Source organism: Colias philodice, chromosome 14 (genome assembly GCF_061535455.1).
Source record: "Colias philodice isolate Cphi_HAF_F1 chromosome 14, ilColPhil1 Martin Lab GWU primary, whole genome shotgun sequence".
NCBI classification, from domain to species: Eukaryota; Metazoa; Arthropoda; class Insecta; order Lepidoptera; family Pieridae; genus Colias; species Colias philodice.
In genome coordinates this window covers 8986092-9002194 of record NC_143099.1, presented here as the reverse complement: position 1 = coordinate 9002194, position 16103 = coordinate 8986092, and the positions used below count along the sequence as shown (strand labels likewise).

Below are 16103 nucleotides of genomic sequence, written 5' to 3'. Positions count from 1 at the left end.
TAAACTTTTAATTGGGGTGGGTTCTATAAACAAAACCCATTAATTGGATTTCATACATATGACGAAGCATATTGCACGCCTCATAAGCGAAGCGTTGAGGTGGGTACTACTGTCACTTCGCGCAAAACATCTGATTTTTCAAACTTAAAATGTCTTTATGTATCATACATTGCACTTGTAAGATAATACATACACACACATATTAAGAAAAAACACTATTTTTAACGTTCATGATATTTTTTATGTCATTTTTGTTATTTAAAATAGTTAAAAAACAGTTTAAAAAAGTTCTGTCTTGGACGTCCGTGTGTCTGTATGTGCGGATCCTTTTTCTTGTTAACACGATAGCGACCGAAATACTTTACTAATCGATTCTTTTTTTTTCTCTTACGCTTGAGTATGCTCAGGAATAGAACCCTTTCATTTTTCAGGGTCTGATTCGATGTGGTTTAATTGTTATTAAATAAACAAAAATAATAATTAATAAATATTTATTAAAAAAAAATTATGAGGCGTGCACTTTTGGATTTTCCAAATTATTTTATACAATATGTGGGAATATCGTTTTAAAAGTAAAAAAATCTAGATTTTAAATGAGTTTGGTACTGCGCAATTTAAGTATCAATGCTAGGTTTTTAGTTAATAAAAATAATTGTTATGAATTTCTAGAAAAAACTTCATGTAGGTTTCATGTAGATAAGGTTGCATAGACATCTTCAATACCTTCATGGGAGGCCCGTGTAACAGCAGAGAGAACATACATGATGATGATTTTGGGACATTTTCAATAAATAATTACTTGTTTGATTTTTCTGAAAATAATTCACTAAAAGCACAGTCTAAAAGTTAAAGGATAACATACTCATTTTTTGTAGATGGATTTTTTATTGCATATAAGTAGAAATTATAGAACCCTTTTCTACTATTTATAAAATACTTCACCAACAGTAAAAGTCATAACAACAATGCGTTAATATTTATTATTATTCTTAATAGCCTGATTACGGTAACAAAGGAATAAATTAATTACGATTTTATGGTTTAATTTGCGTGACTAGAAATAATAAGAAAGCTACATTTCTTAATCTAGGTATATGGTATTTTGTTGGAATTTATAAAATGACTTGCTGTTACCAGCGGGTTTTCCTGTATTTGCACTGTTTTATAATGAACGTAAATTTCATTTTTATTCAAAATATTGTAATCTTAAACTGTTGTCGATTGAAAATTTCAACTTCAAAATTTTTTCTATATATTATAAGTATCGACATATTTCTCATGGCAGTTAACTTCAAATTTCTAGCAATTCTTTAGAAAGTAAAAACATAATTCATATAATGTTTGTAAGAGCGAGTCTCTCAACATGTTCACCTTTTGCATTCCGAGTACTTATACAAAATAAATATTAAAAAGTCATTTTATAAGTATTACTAAATCTCTATAAATACAAAAAATAATAATAAATATAAGCCAGACGACGATAAAATAATTTTAAAACGAATACATAATACAAACACCATTATGATACTAAGATGCTACTACTAATCGCGTAATCCTACCTTATAGTCACATAATTTTAAAGAACAAACATAACAGCTTAACTTTATTTATTCTCAAATAAAATTTAATGTGATATACTTTAAACAACAATACACAATAATAAATAATACATGCATACAGTGATTATAGTCACATAGTCGTCATTTGAATAGACACAAAGCGCGGGTGGTCATGGATCTTGAGACGGTAAAAAATGACCCGTAATTTCCTTGTTAAAATGAGAATGAGATAACTCCGGCTTACATATTAATTTAGTGTAATAAATACACAAATAAATATAAAAATTAATGACGGTTATAAGGATATGGGGCGGTTCTATGGGAATGGTAAAGTCACTATTTATTTTTAAGCGTTATATGTACATAGTTCGGTAATCCGTCGCGTATAATAACATAATAATGAAGCCTTTTTTTAAACGATAACAATTGTGAAGAATGTGTCTACTTCGATTTAAAAAATATTATTTTAGTAAAATTGTTTTTTAAATTCATGATTCATGCTTGTATGATAAATTTAATATTACCACATATTACACTCGTAATCTAAAACTACGGAAATTATGTTATTCTAAATAGCCGAGTACTAATTTGGTAGGAAAATCCGAAAACTTTCTAAATTGGCTTTCTAGGTATCGTGAAGTAGGTATACCTAATAAAATCAAGTATTTTGATTCTGAGCTTCAAAGCTTTCGTTACAAACACTTTATATTTCTAATCTTGGATCTATTATGTTCAAGTTTAATATATACCTACGTAACACAATATTTGTCAAAGTTAATAACTAGCTGTGCCCCGAACATTTTTATATTTAAATTTTACCCGCATTGCTCCGTTCCTGTTGGTCTAAGTATTATAATAAAGCCTTTCTCGATAAATGATATCGATCAACAATTTTTCAAATCGGACCTGTGGTTCTCGAGATTAGCGCGTTCAAACAAACAAACAATCTCTTCGGCTTTATAATATTAGTATAGAATATAGATTAATAATATTGCACGTACTAGATGTGCATGTCATTAACTTTTAATAACTCGTTATTTATCCCTTTAATAAATGCCAGCGTTCATATTCAAATAGCAGCGGATAATGGGTATCAAATGTTTTAATTAAAATTTATGGGGGATGATTCCCATAATAATGCGAGGTTGTGTTGTAATAATTTGATACCGTGTCTAGGAATTTGCTTTAGGGTTAGTTAGTATTAAATTGTGCAGAAATTCGTCTAGACCGATAAAATTTGAAAAGTATTCTTATTAGCTTTCGTTCATCGATTTTACTTTCTTACACGTGGGGATTTAATTTCGGACAAAAGAGTTCTTTAGAAGTAATAAAAATAGCTAAGCTCTTAAAATTTTGATGTTTGGATATATTTTAACGAATAATAGCACCTGTATTTTTATTAATAACTAGCTGTTGCCCGCGACTTCGTCCGCGACTCGGTCGTTTTTCGTCATTCGTCGTTTAAAAAAAATACGTGACACTTTATTTTTGAATGTTCTTAATTGTCTCTTATAAAATTTAACTACATTAAAATTGAATACTCTGATAAGAAAATCTTAAAATCATCGAAAATCATAGACATCGAATATCTGAGGAAAACATGAATGAATGTGATTTAAATTCTACATTTCTTAGTAATTAAAATAATAATCTAAATTAAATGTAGATTAACAGTTTGAGCGCACCATTATAGAATATGTACCTAAGTAATAAATTACGTTAGTTTACATAGTAACTTTACTAAAAACACGATGACTTTCTTTCGCGCTCGGTACCACAAACTAAACATGTTTGTGGTACGTGGCCCGCGTCACTTTACCCCCCACGAGTTCCCCTCCGTTGCTATGCGAAAATACATTCGTCGCCCTACTGTAGGAAAAATTGTAATACTGCGGCCTGGGCGTTATAACACGCTCAGGGAATTCCTGAGTGCTAATAGACTTCCGTCTATCGGCATTTATACCAATTTTATATTAATATCACCATCTTGAGGAAAAGCTTCTAATGTCGATTTAAAACGCATATATACGGATTAACCTGATGAATTAACATGTTCTAAAATTGTGAAATGAGTTCAGTTTAAAATTCGAGAAATATTGATTTCTTGTATTCGATTATTCGTCGTAGTCGAATACAAAATATATTTAAAGAAACTTAGGTTGGCCTTCAGGCAAAAGGGATCCTATCAAATGATAAACTTGACCTTGTATCTTAAAAGTAAGAATGAAAGGAGCATCTAATAATTGTTGAGCACCAAAGGATCATTTAAAACGCAATACTATAAGAGCTAATATTGTCTAAGAACTGTTTAGATTGCACATGTTCGGTGTTCCTCTAAAACTTAAAAGTAGTTGTAGGGACACACATATGCAATTCGCTGATCGAACTTTTTGTATATGTGTGCGTCCACATTGTTTCCCCGACGCTTTCTACATTTTATTAGAATTATTTTTTAGTAGTGCTTAACGGCTAGTTCTAACAACACATATATTGTGAAGAGTAATAAAGTGATTAAAGGAAAAGCATTATTATTTGGGCAACCTTGGGGGCAGAAGCACTACTCAACATTGGTGACCCCGACAAAGAACAACAAGAAATTATAATAGAATAAAATATTATTTTGAAGACGAAGATTTATTGGAAGAATTTAAATTTTAATATGGCGATGCATACATCTAACTTTTACGGCACCCTTTCGGCGGAATTGGCAAAAATCAACGTGCGCCTTGCAAACATCGAGCGCTCACGATCACGAGCAATACATCGGCGACCCAGAACACCGTCACGCAATCTTCGAGAGTCGTCAAGGTCATCTTCGAAGCGACGTCGTCCCGGCGGACCCGACTGGTTGTGCAGCTACCACTTCAGGTTCCGGCAGCGCGCTCACAGGTGCATCCAGCCGTGCGCGTGGAAGAGGAGCCCCAGCCCCAGCGCAGCAGCCGCCCAGCCGGAAAACTAGACAGGCAGGTGCAGACTACGGCGGAGGTCTGTACCATCACGCCGTGCAGCCGTCTCATGGTAATAGATACAAACACTAATTTAAAATTTTTAGTAGATACCGGTGCCAATGTTTCCGTTTTGCCCGTATCTAAAAATCCATTTAAATATCATAAATTATGTCGATCAGATCTTAAATTATACGCTGCTAACGGTACAGAAATTGCAACTTATGGCGTTAAATCAATTGTTTTAAACCTTAATTTAAGAAGACCGTACCGTTGGGATTTCATTTTAGCAGACGTCAAACAGCCAATATTGGGAGCTGATTTTTTAACACATCATAAATTATTAGTTGATTTGTATCGAAAAAAGTTAATTGATCAAACTACCGATTTACATGTATTAGCCTCCTTAGTTTCGTGTACGCAACAATCGCTAAATTCTGTGTGCAAAAGTCATCCGTATTACGATTTATTAAATATGTTTCCTGACATTACTAAACCGATGTCGTTTAAAGAAACTACATCGCATAACGTTTTACATTATATAGAGACGAGCGGCCCACCTATTCATGCTAGAGCTAGACCGTTACCCCCGGATAGATACAAAAAGGTGAAGGAAGAGTTCAGGGTTATGCAAGAATTAGGTATCTGTAGGCCTTCTAAAAGTGCTTGGGCTAGTCCGCTTCATATTGTAGTTAAAAAGAATGGCGAGTTAAGGCCGTGCGGAGATTATCGACAGCTCAACGCAATAACAAAGCCCGACAGTGTGAAACTCCCAATTGTCGTTGCCGGACGTTTACGCCGTGCGCAATAAATATGTATGCTTCGTAAGCGAGTATTTCATTTAGTACACCCAAACACCTAAAGTGGTGACCCCGCGTTCTTCGCGCATACAAGTTCGCGCCGCGAAAATTATTAAATTAAATTTAAAATGGCACATCCACCAACTATTGATATGGCGGCGATAACACTCACATCGAAGATACCGGATTTTTGGATGGACCAGCCCAGGATATGGTTTATACGGGTCGAATGTATGCTAGCCCCTCAAAAATTGTCGGATGAGGCTAAGTACGACATCGTTGTTTCAAAATTAAGTAAAGAAGCAATTCAACAAGTGACCGACGTCCTCATCGACCCACCTGCGACTCACAAATTCGAAGCACTGAAACAGCGGTTACTGGCTGTTTATGAGGAATCCAAAAACCGCCAGCTTCAAAAATTAATTGGTGAGATGGAGCTAGGTGAACAAAAGCCCTCGCAACTGCTGCGAAGGATGAAGGAGCTCGCCAAGGACAAAATCCCTGATGACACATTACGGATTCTGTGGCAAGGACATCTGCCCAACGCTGTACGAGCTGTTCTCGCGGTTTCGGATACCAAATCCCTCGACAGCTTAGCTGCCATCGCAGACAACGTTTTGGAGTCTACACAAAGCGTCAGTAGCGTCAATGAAGTGACACAAAAGCAGCACCAGCCTTCTACGAGTGCAACTAACAAGGATACGGAGCTCATAATGGCGGAAATCGCCAAGCTAACCCTCAAAGTGGCCAACTTGGAGAGATCCAGACCAGCACGGCGATGGAACTACCGTGGACGTCCACGTTCTCAGAGTCGTAACCGTGCACACTCAGCACCTCGACGAAGTCCAAACAGTCCAGGCTGGCTTTGCTTTTACCATCATCGTTTCCGGGACAACGCACGGAACTGTAAGGAGCCCTGCGCGTGGAAGGTCAAGGAAAACTAAACAAGGTGCAGCCTGCGGCGGAAGTCTGCACCATCCAACCCTGTAATCGCCTACGCATCACCGACATAAATAGTGGTTTAAAGTTTTTAATTGACACTGGTGCGAATATCTCTGTTTTGCCAATAGGTAAACGATGTCAAACAAGTAAGTGCAGTGATTATAAATTATTCGCAGCAAATGGTACTGAAATAAAAACCTACGGTACTAAGTCTCTAGTTCTAAATTTAAAGTTAAGGCGACCTTATCGGTGGGATTTCGTAATTGCTGACGTGAAACAACCAATTTTAGGAGCAGATTTTTTAAGTTATTATAAGTTACTAGTTGATGTCAGCTCACGAAAACTCATTGATCAAATTACAGATTTAAAAGTAATAGGTTCGATTGTTTGCGTCACTGAGCCATCCGTACTATCTTTTAGTGTAGGGCATCCATATTATAATTTGTTACGGGACTTTCCCAATTTAACTAAACCTACATCATTTTTAAATTTGCCACCTAGTTCTATACAACATTGTATAGAAACTACCGGACCTCCGGTATATGCTAGGGCGAGACCGTTACCACCAGATAAGTATAAACTTGTAAAGAAAGAATTTGAAAAGATGCAAGAGCTAGGTATATGTCGTCAATCTAAAAGCGCTTGGGCGAGTCCTCTCCATGTGGTTACTAAGAAAAATGGAGATATTAGGCCTTGTGGTGATTATCGCAGGCTTAACGCAATCACCAAGCCGGATCGTTACCCTATTCCCCGTCTCCAGGACTTTACGTACATCTTAGCGGGTAAGACTTGTTTTTCAAAAATTGACATAAATAGAGCATACCATTTTATAGAAACTGCACCTCAAGACGTAGAGAAAACAGCAATTATTACACCTTTCGGACTATTTGAATTTCCAAGGATGACTTTTGGTTTATGTAATGCAGCCCAAACATTTCAGAGATTCATGGACACCGTATTCAATGGCCTAGATTTTATTTTTAATTATATTGATGACGCCTTGATCGCTAGCGAAAATGAAACCCAACACCTTGAGCACTTGCGTATTGTTTTTCAACGTTTATCGCAAAATAATATTACAATTAATTTAAATAAATGTTCTTTCGGACAGTCTCAGCTTGAATATTTAGGTTTTTATGTTTCAAAGGATGGAATTCGACCTTCTGAAGATAAAGTTAAAGCGATAATAGATTATCCTAGACCTGAAACCGTATCAGGATTACGTCGTTTTACCGGTATGATTAATTTTTATCGTGCTTATTTACCGCACGCCGCGTCATATCAGGCAATTTTTAATAGGTATTTAGGTAGTACTAAAAAGAACGACCAAACCAAAATTGATTGGTCACAGGAAGCAATCGAAGCGTTTGAACAATGTAAGACAGGTCTTAAACAGGCCGCTACATTGGCTCATCCACGAGTAGATTCGAATTTAGCTTTAATGACTGATGCATCAGATACATGCGTAGGAGCCGTCTTGCAGCAACAGGTTAATGGCTGTTGGCAACCCTTAGGATACTTTTCAAGAAAGTTAACTAATGCACAGCAAAAATACTCTACGTATGATCGAGAGTTACTTGCGATTTATTTAGCAATTAAGCATTTTCGAAAATTATTTGAAGGACGACGCATTACTGTTTTTACGGATCATAAACCTCTAACATACGCATTTTTAAAATTAGGTAAAGAATCTAATGAAACACCGAGGAGAATACGACACTTAATTTATATCAGCGAATTTACAACGGATATACAACATATTACTGGCAAAAATAATATAGTAGCCGATTCTTTGTCACGAATAGAAACAATATATTTTCCTACCGTTTTAGATTATAATGAATTAGCAGAATCGCAATCAATGGACGACTATTTGACGAATAATAACACGAATTTATTAAAGAAAATGTTGAGTAGTGCTGCTGCCCCAAGGTTGCCCAAATAATAATGCTTTTCCTTTAATCACTTTATTACTCTTCACAATATATGTGTTGTTAGAACTAGCCGTTAAGCACTACTAAAAAATAATTCTAATAAAATGTAGAAAGCGTCGGGGAAACAATGTGGACGCACACATATACAAAAAGTTCGATCAGCGAATTGCATATGTGTGTCCCTACAGTAGTGATTTCAAAGGTTCCGGCGTATCTTCAAACGAAAGCCGACTCCTTACTCCACTTTAAAGCATTACAAAAAGAACATACTACGTTAATATCGCCTATACAGAAGATGATCTGTAATCAATTGTGAGGTTATAAGCAAACCCACTTTTATATTATTTTGTCGGACCACACCACCGAATTTGTAGATTGATCTTCTATGTTTACCTCTAAGTCATTAAGACTATGTCGAAATCTGTTTGCAATAAGACGGGCCTCTCGCTATTCGTCCGTTTAAAGAGACCAATAGTTTCAATTCTTAATCTTTCATTAAACAAACTTATTAATCGTTCTTGTCTCAAATAATGGTAATATTCGCGTCCCTACTCTAGTCATTGCTTATGCTCATGTTCATCTTCGAGAGATCGAATAATATTATGGTGCACCCTATTATTTGTCAAACGGTCTTCATATTGAGTAAAAGTTTCAGAATTCTCGAGATAAAATATGACGATCGTGATCAGCTGTGAGACGTAATTCCCTCTCAGTGAGGGTTTCGGTCTCACGGGATAGTACAATATGCCATTTGCGATCAGCTGTGAGACGTTATATATACCCTCAGTGAAGGTTTCGGTCTCACAGGATAGTACATGCCGTTCGCGGTCAGCTGTGAGCCGCAATTCTCGTTGTGAAGCGGTTTCAGGTTCGGCATAACACATGTTGTTTTCGGTCAATAGTAAGCCTCTTATCTCTAACGATCCTTGAGAACTCTTATTTCTCATTTTCTTAACTTTGCTCGAATTTCGATATATAAAAATTTTTTAGGTGGCACTGATGCGGGTGAATAAAAATTAAAACGGACTAAGAGTGTTATAATCTCAATCATCATCATCAATACATATAATAAAATTGTGGAAAAGTGATGTCTGTACAATTAAAATATGTAGAAAAAAATTAGCAGGTGTTATTATTATCGAGAAATCGAGAGAAACCATTTTTTTCTCTTAAAAGCTCCCCCCCTCCCACTTCCCGAACTCCGATTGACCGTAATTTATTTTTCCTTACATTTTTATCATATCCTTTTCTAATGGGTTTCATCCTACTGCGATTTTTTTTTGTTTCAAAAATTATCTACCCTGGTGTATAGGTAAATTTTCCACATAAAATGTCCTTTAAATTATGTCGTATTATATTTTTAACCCCCGACGCAAAAAGACTGGTGTTATGTGTTTGACCGCTATGTATTTCTGTGTGTGTGTGTGTGTCTGTCTATGGCACCGTAGCTGGCTAACAGGTAAACCGAATTAGATGCGGTTTTTTTTGTTAGGCAGAATATTTTTCGACGCTGGTTCTTAGATAAAGTGTATCAAAATTGGTTCATCCACTTATTATACCTACATAGGGGTAAAAGTGGGAATGAAAAAAATGAAAGTTATAATTTATTTTTAAAGATCGTCGGGAAGTTTATGAAATTATTTATTCCTTTTTCTATACACTTTTCTTCGTCTAAACGGTTTAGTTACGTGCTCTCTCTCTCTTCAGCCTTTAGTTACGTGCGTGAGACAGGAAAGATCTAATTTGGATTTGTTTCTGGATTTGATAAAAACTGAGTATCGATTAAGCTGATCAGTGGCTACTGGCTACACCATAGATTATTAAAAACATCCGTTTAAGAAAGGAAGGAAATAGAATTTGCTCCTCTCCCCCCCCCTGGTTCCTCAAAAATAATCACTACATAGTATAAAACAAAGTCGCTTTCCCTGTCCCTATGTCCCTATGTCCCTTTGTACGCTTAAATCTTTGAAACTACGCAACGGATTTTGATGCGGTTTTTTTTAATAGATAGAGTGATTCAAGAGGAAGGTTTATATGTATAATAACATCCATTAAATAGTGGAGAAATACTGTTATTTTTGAGGTTTCTAATGTGATGTCGTAAAAAATTACATTTTTTCCGCTTAAATTGCAAACGCAGGCTGAACCCTACGAGTTTTATCAAAATAATGTACTAAGTATTATACACATTGAAAAGGTCTACAGAAAAGTCCGCGATGGTATATGTCTATCTCTTATGGATAACCCACAATAACTTTTTTTTGTCATTTACTTTTTACGACAAATAATGGCTAATTTTCGATGCGATTTTAACCAATACAGCATTAATCCTTAACCAATTAAATACCTTGAATACATTGTTCATTTAATATAGATCTATATGGCCCTTTACACCGTATGATTTAAGTGAATATTTTCGAAGATATTACAGATTTAAAAATTGCGGGACGTAGCGTTTGCGGCGGTACCGGCCGGCCGCCCGGCTATCTATTTTATACCCGTGCGAAGCCGGAGCGAGCCGCTATGTTTTTATATACAACGTTCACAGTTTTTCTGTAGTGTATTTAGTATCAGCATTGCACCCGTGCGAAGCCGGGGCGAGTCGCTAGTATGACATAATTTAAAAGAAATTTTACGTAGAATTAGTTAGGCATTTCTTTTTTGATTTTCGATATTATATACTAATCATAATTTTTAATTACAATATTTAGTAACTATTTGGTATAGGTTAGGCATTTCATTTCTTGATTTTCTTTAATAATTTGGTACGTAAGTTTTTTAGCTCAGTTTAGTAAGAAATTTTAATAACAATTCTTTTACTTATTTATGGTAGTACAACAGTACAGTATGGTTGTACGTATTTACTCAATAATTGTATGTTAAGTAGTAATTCAGCATGGGCGTAGCCACGGTGGGGCTGGGTGGGGCGCTTACCCTGGCTTTGATCTGGTAGGTACTAATTGTGAAGGGGAGTGGGCGTGGGCGTGGGATTGGGACTGAACGTGGCATATATGGCGTGGGAGTGCGAGTGGGCGCGGGAGTGGGAGCATGAAAATAAAAATGATTTTTTATTGTTGCCCCACCCTGAGCCCATGGTCATAGGTCCCATAGTCACTATTCCACGCGAACGAAGTCGCGGGGACAGCTAGTAGACAAATATAATCAGAAAGCTTTGAACTCCTAAGCTCAACCATAAAAGATAGACATTTATGATGTCGGGAGATATTTTTTATATAATATGGAGAACATTTCTTTCATACTTGATTTCTGTGTAGCTTTAACCATTAAGATACACGCATTAAGAACGCACACGCGACGAAAGCTTAAAAATGGAGTTGCTGCTCTGCTCACGAATATGAAAAATAATTGTACCAAGTTTCGTTTAAATCCGTCGAGTAGTTTTTGTTTCTATAACGGTTATACAGACAGACAGACGGACAAACATTTTTGACGTCGATGTCGATCTCTAATCACCTCGTGATAGTTATTTAGGAAATATATTTCATGTGCAGAATTGACCTCTACAGATTTAATATAAGTAGGTATACATATATTTAGATTCCAATTTCCATGTAACGTTAAATTCGACTATATAATAACTAACAGACAACGCACGTTACTCTCGTTTCCGTAAGTTGAGGCGGCTACATATTCGGTCCTAATAACATGACTTTTTGTGAACGAAACGACAGCGCGGTTTAATTCGATGGCAACACCATCAGAAAAAAGGAAATATTTTTAACTTTGAAAAAATATTATGATTTACACTATTAATACTATTTTAACATTAACACAAAATATAAGACTGTGAGTGTGTAAAAATAAATCCAGCTAGTATCACATCACACTTATGTTTATAATTAGGTATACGACATGAAAATATATTAATTACCAAGCAATAATCATACAGATAAATACTGAACAAAAGTATTAACAGTCAAAGTATATTTTTACTAACAACATGTAAATGATGAAGGAATAATAATTATCAACGAACTAACCTTTTTGTATTAGAGTCCCGCCTCGTGATCGAATTATTAAAACACGAAGATTTTTAAAAATGTAACCAATGAACACAATCAATATTAGATTAACTGTAATGGTGTCTAGTTTGACTTAAAATAATATACATCTACCCTCACTTTTAAAAATGTAGTATATTCACACGAATTATATAAGCGCACCTTATAGGGAAGGGAAGATTTATTATGGGTTAAAGAGTTAAATAAATAAATAACATAATTATATTTAAATTATTAATTTTTAACATTGTGTTCAGTAGTGTTAACATGTAAATTGATTTGATTTTTACGAAATCTCATAGATGGCGCTGAATCAAATTTGTCTTTATAGTACTAAGATTCATTAAACCTCAGAGGAATAAACCTATAGAGTACTTGTATCGAGCGTATACAATTTACATATATTTGTTTCTCTCTATCTAAAGAAAACGTCGTATGAAAGAATGAGATAGCTATAGACTACAAGCTACGTTTCAACATAGTCATGGCACCATTTTTACTATAGGTACGTATTTAGATAGATAGAAGGTGATAGTGATGGGATGTGCTTCAATCGATAAAATCGTGAATGCATTTTGCATTTACGGTTTCGTGAAATAATAAATAATAAAAAAAAAAACAAAATTAATCATTCATTTCAGTTGAATACATTATTTGTTTAATCCTACGAATATAATAAATGCGAAATTATGCGAGAATGGATAACTTTCTCTTTCACTGCTGAACCGATTACAATGAAATTTTGTACATACACACATAGGATAGGTTTTATACCGGAAATCCCACGTGAACGGGAACTGTGCGGGATTTTCTTTAAAAACGTGGGCGGAAAAAAATTCCAAATAAAAATTCACTCACACACAAATGTATTTATTATCTAAAGGAACAAAAAAAACGTAAGCGTAAGATTGCACAATTCTTCTAGTCTAGAGTATCCATCTTGATAACACGCAGGCTCGAAATGCAGTGAACACAATCTAGCAAATTTCGACGGCGTCCAATCTACAAGTCTCATGTTTTATACCCATTTTTTATTTAGCTCTGGAAATCTAAAACAAAATGAATTTATTAATCATCTAAAAGAGAAACAACAAACTAAACAGATAAATCAAATAAAACAACCACGTGGTATTTTTTATTTTCCTGCTGTAGAAAATTTACATCTATTATTTGCAACAACAACTACATATAAATCTGATATAAGAAACAAAATAAATAAATCAACGTTAATATGAAATAGATTTTTTGTCATAAATCGATAATATACGCTAGATGTGTTACAACACTACGGTGGTAAACAAAATGCCAAACGTGATAATATTGTGACATTTTTTAAAAATTATTTAATTCTTTTGTATTCCACAACCCCATAAAGTGGGTAAATGTTACAGTTACAACATAATCTTATAAAAAAGCGCTTGATAAAACCTTCAAATAGGGTTAGAACATAAATATTTATCAATTTGCTGAAAATCACTTACCGATGGAAAGATATTTTTTCATTGTTTTCATCCAAAACTCCCATTCGACTAGTAATAGCCGGTAGCTAAACATACAATAGTCATTTTAGCACACTGACAAATAAAAAGAAACACTATACACTTTATATTTTCTAAATATTTCGTTAAAAACACTTGACGCACTGAGCCCACCAGCTGGTTGGAAAACAAACTGACTGCCGGCGCGCTACGTTTGAAGACAGTGCAGATACTCTATCGCTATCTCAATCTGACTTATGCTGTTATTGACTAAGAGTAAGTAGATTAGAAAATATGTATTTTGTTCTGTCTCAATATAAGAACTCTATAGGTTTATTCCTCTGAGCATTAAACAGTTTCTCTGCCCAAATAACGTAAATGACGTAGTTTTTATAGTGTAAAGCTAGATAATAGCATGGCTTACTCAAAAACAACATTTAAACATGAGTCTTTAGATTGTACGCTGTCGTAGTTCACGGAATACGTAAGAAAAGTAAAGGTTCACAGCTCCTCCCCCGGAGGTGATAGCATGATAATATGTTTAAAAAAACCTCACACGACCTGTTAGTAATATTCATGCAAAATTTGAAGTCAATCTATGCAGTACTTTTCGAGATTAGCTCGGACAAACATACAGACAAACAGACAAACAGACAAACAGACAAACAGACAAAAATTCTAAAAACTATATTTTTGGCTTCTATATCGATTATAGATCATGGATTATGTATTCTTTTAAAAAAATATTCAATGTACAGTTTTGACTTTCCTACGATTTTATTATATGTATAGATATGTATTTTATAGTACTGAAATTTATAGAGTCAAAAATAAGTTATAAAGGTTCAAAGTGTAGAATTTTGATTAAAACTGGATTTAATTTGAGTGATATCTATTTTGAACTAGCGCTCATTTTGGCTTCGTCTAGGTTATGATAATAACATAGTAATAAATTTAGGTTATATATTAATGAAAATCTTAATAGCTAGTAGAGTAGGTTAGGTACCTACCCATTTTAATATTATGTACCTATTTCGCGATTTTGATGATCATTTATAATTTTATTTATAGATCGACGTACGACAATACACATAATAATTGTAAGCGGTTACAAAAAAGAACATTTATCCCAATCAAGAAAATATAGCTAAATGAAAATAACAAAGACAACGTAATGTTTTGATAGGTTTCTGGTTCGATTCCAATTTCTCGTCTTTATATAAAATCAAAGGCCATATTGTAGGATTCGCACGTGAACTAAGACAAACAGTGATGTCCGCTGAAATAACAGATGGATCTTTTATATCGAATAACATTGTTTCTTGGAGTATTCCATTAGCGTGTTTCGATTGTGTACAAGTATGTATCGTGAATTTTCCAATATGATTGTGTATATCTTTGTATTATGTGTTGGAATAAAGATGTCTGAAAATTAATCGTGTGGTAATGTAATATTGCTTTCATGTGGAATATTGTTTTTTATTACTTTTGCACTGCGTCTCCTTGTCCACCAGGTTGTCTGGAAGAGATCGCTGTCTGAGCGATAAGACTGCCTGTTGTGCTCTTATTAATTAATGTATTGTGTTCTTACTTGTACTTCTCTCTGTGGTACACAATAAAGTATTTTTGTTTGTTTGTTTGAATATTTTCGACTTCTTTGGCATGATCTATTGAAACAGTTTTGTAGGTTATACTGTAGTTTAATTAGTTTGATTTTTTTAAATACAAGTCATTTTCGTCGAGTATAAATAATATTAATAGTATCACGTTCCATAATAACTTCTTAATTAGGAATATATCACTATGTTATATCACCATTAAACATCTATACTAATATTATAAATGCGAAAGTAACTCTGTCTGTCTGTCTGTTACTCAATCACGCCTAACTACTGAACCAATTTGCATGAAATTTGGTATAGAGATATTTTGATACCCAAGAAAGGACATAGGATAGGTTTTATCCCGGAAATCCTACGGGAACGGTTTTTTCTTTGAAAACGCGGGCGAAGCCGAGGGCGGAAAGCTAGTATGAGATATTTTAAGAAGCTTTATCTTTGTCTGCTGATTAATTAGTATAATCAGTATGAGTACATTCTTCACAACTTTCAATAAACGTATTGTAGAGAACATAATTCCATACCTATTAGTGTGCAAAATTTTCGCAGTCGCCTTTAGTATTCGGTTTTTAATCTGCTTTAGATAAAGTAGATGAAATTCTAGCAAAAACTTTATAAACCAAAGACCCCCGCATAATCTCCGTTATTAAACGTTCATATTAAATCCCCTATTAAACATTGCATTTTAGATATATTTTTAAACATTTTGATATGAAACTCGCCTTTGAAACAGTCGGAATTCAGCAGAAACGTTATTCATAGTGTATCAAAGTTATGTACGAAAAAAGATCTTTTTTATGAACG

The 16103-nt window shown here is 34.4% G+C and overlaps 1 protein-coding gene across 1 annotated transcript; it reads left to right on the top strand.

Moving 5' to 3' along the window:
- The first annotated feature begins 5268 nt into the window (after window positions 1–5268).
- LOC149482978 (uncharacterized) lies at window positions 5269–6805 on the top strand. Its single transcript, XM_089703032.1, has one exon. The coding sequence runs from the start codon at window positions 5433–5435 to the stop codon at window positions 6246–6248; it is 816 nt and encodes a 271-aa protein (XP_089559158.1). The 5' UTR covers window positions 5269–5432; the 3' UTR covers window positions 6249–6805.
- Window positions 6806–16103: the final 9298 nt, after the last annotated feature.

Coding starts and splice junctions, on each gene's coding strand:
- LOC149482978 (XM_089703032.1), top strand. CDS start 5,433: ATGGCACATCCACCAACTATTGATATGGCGGCGATAACACTCACATCG.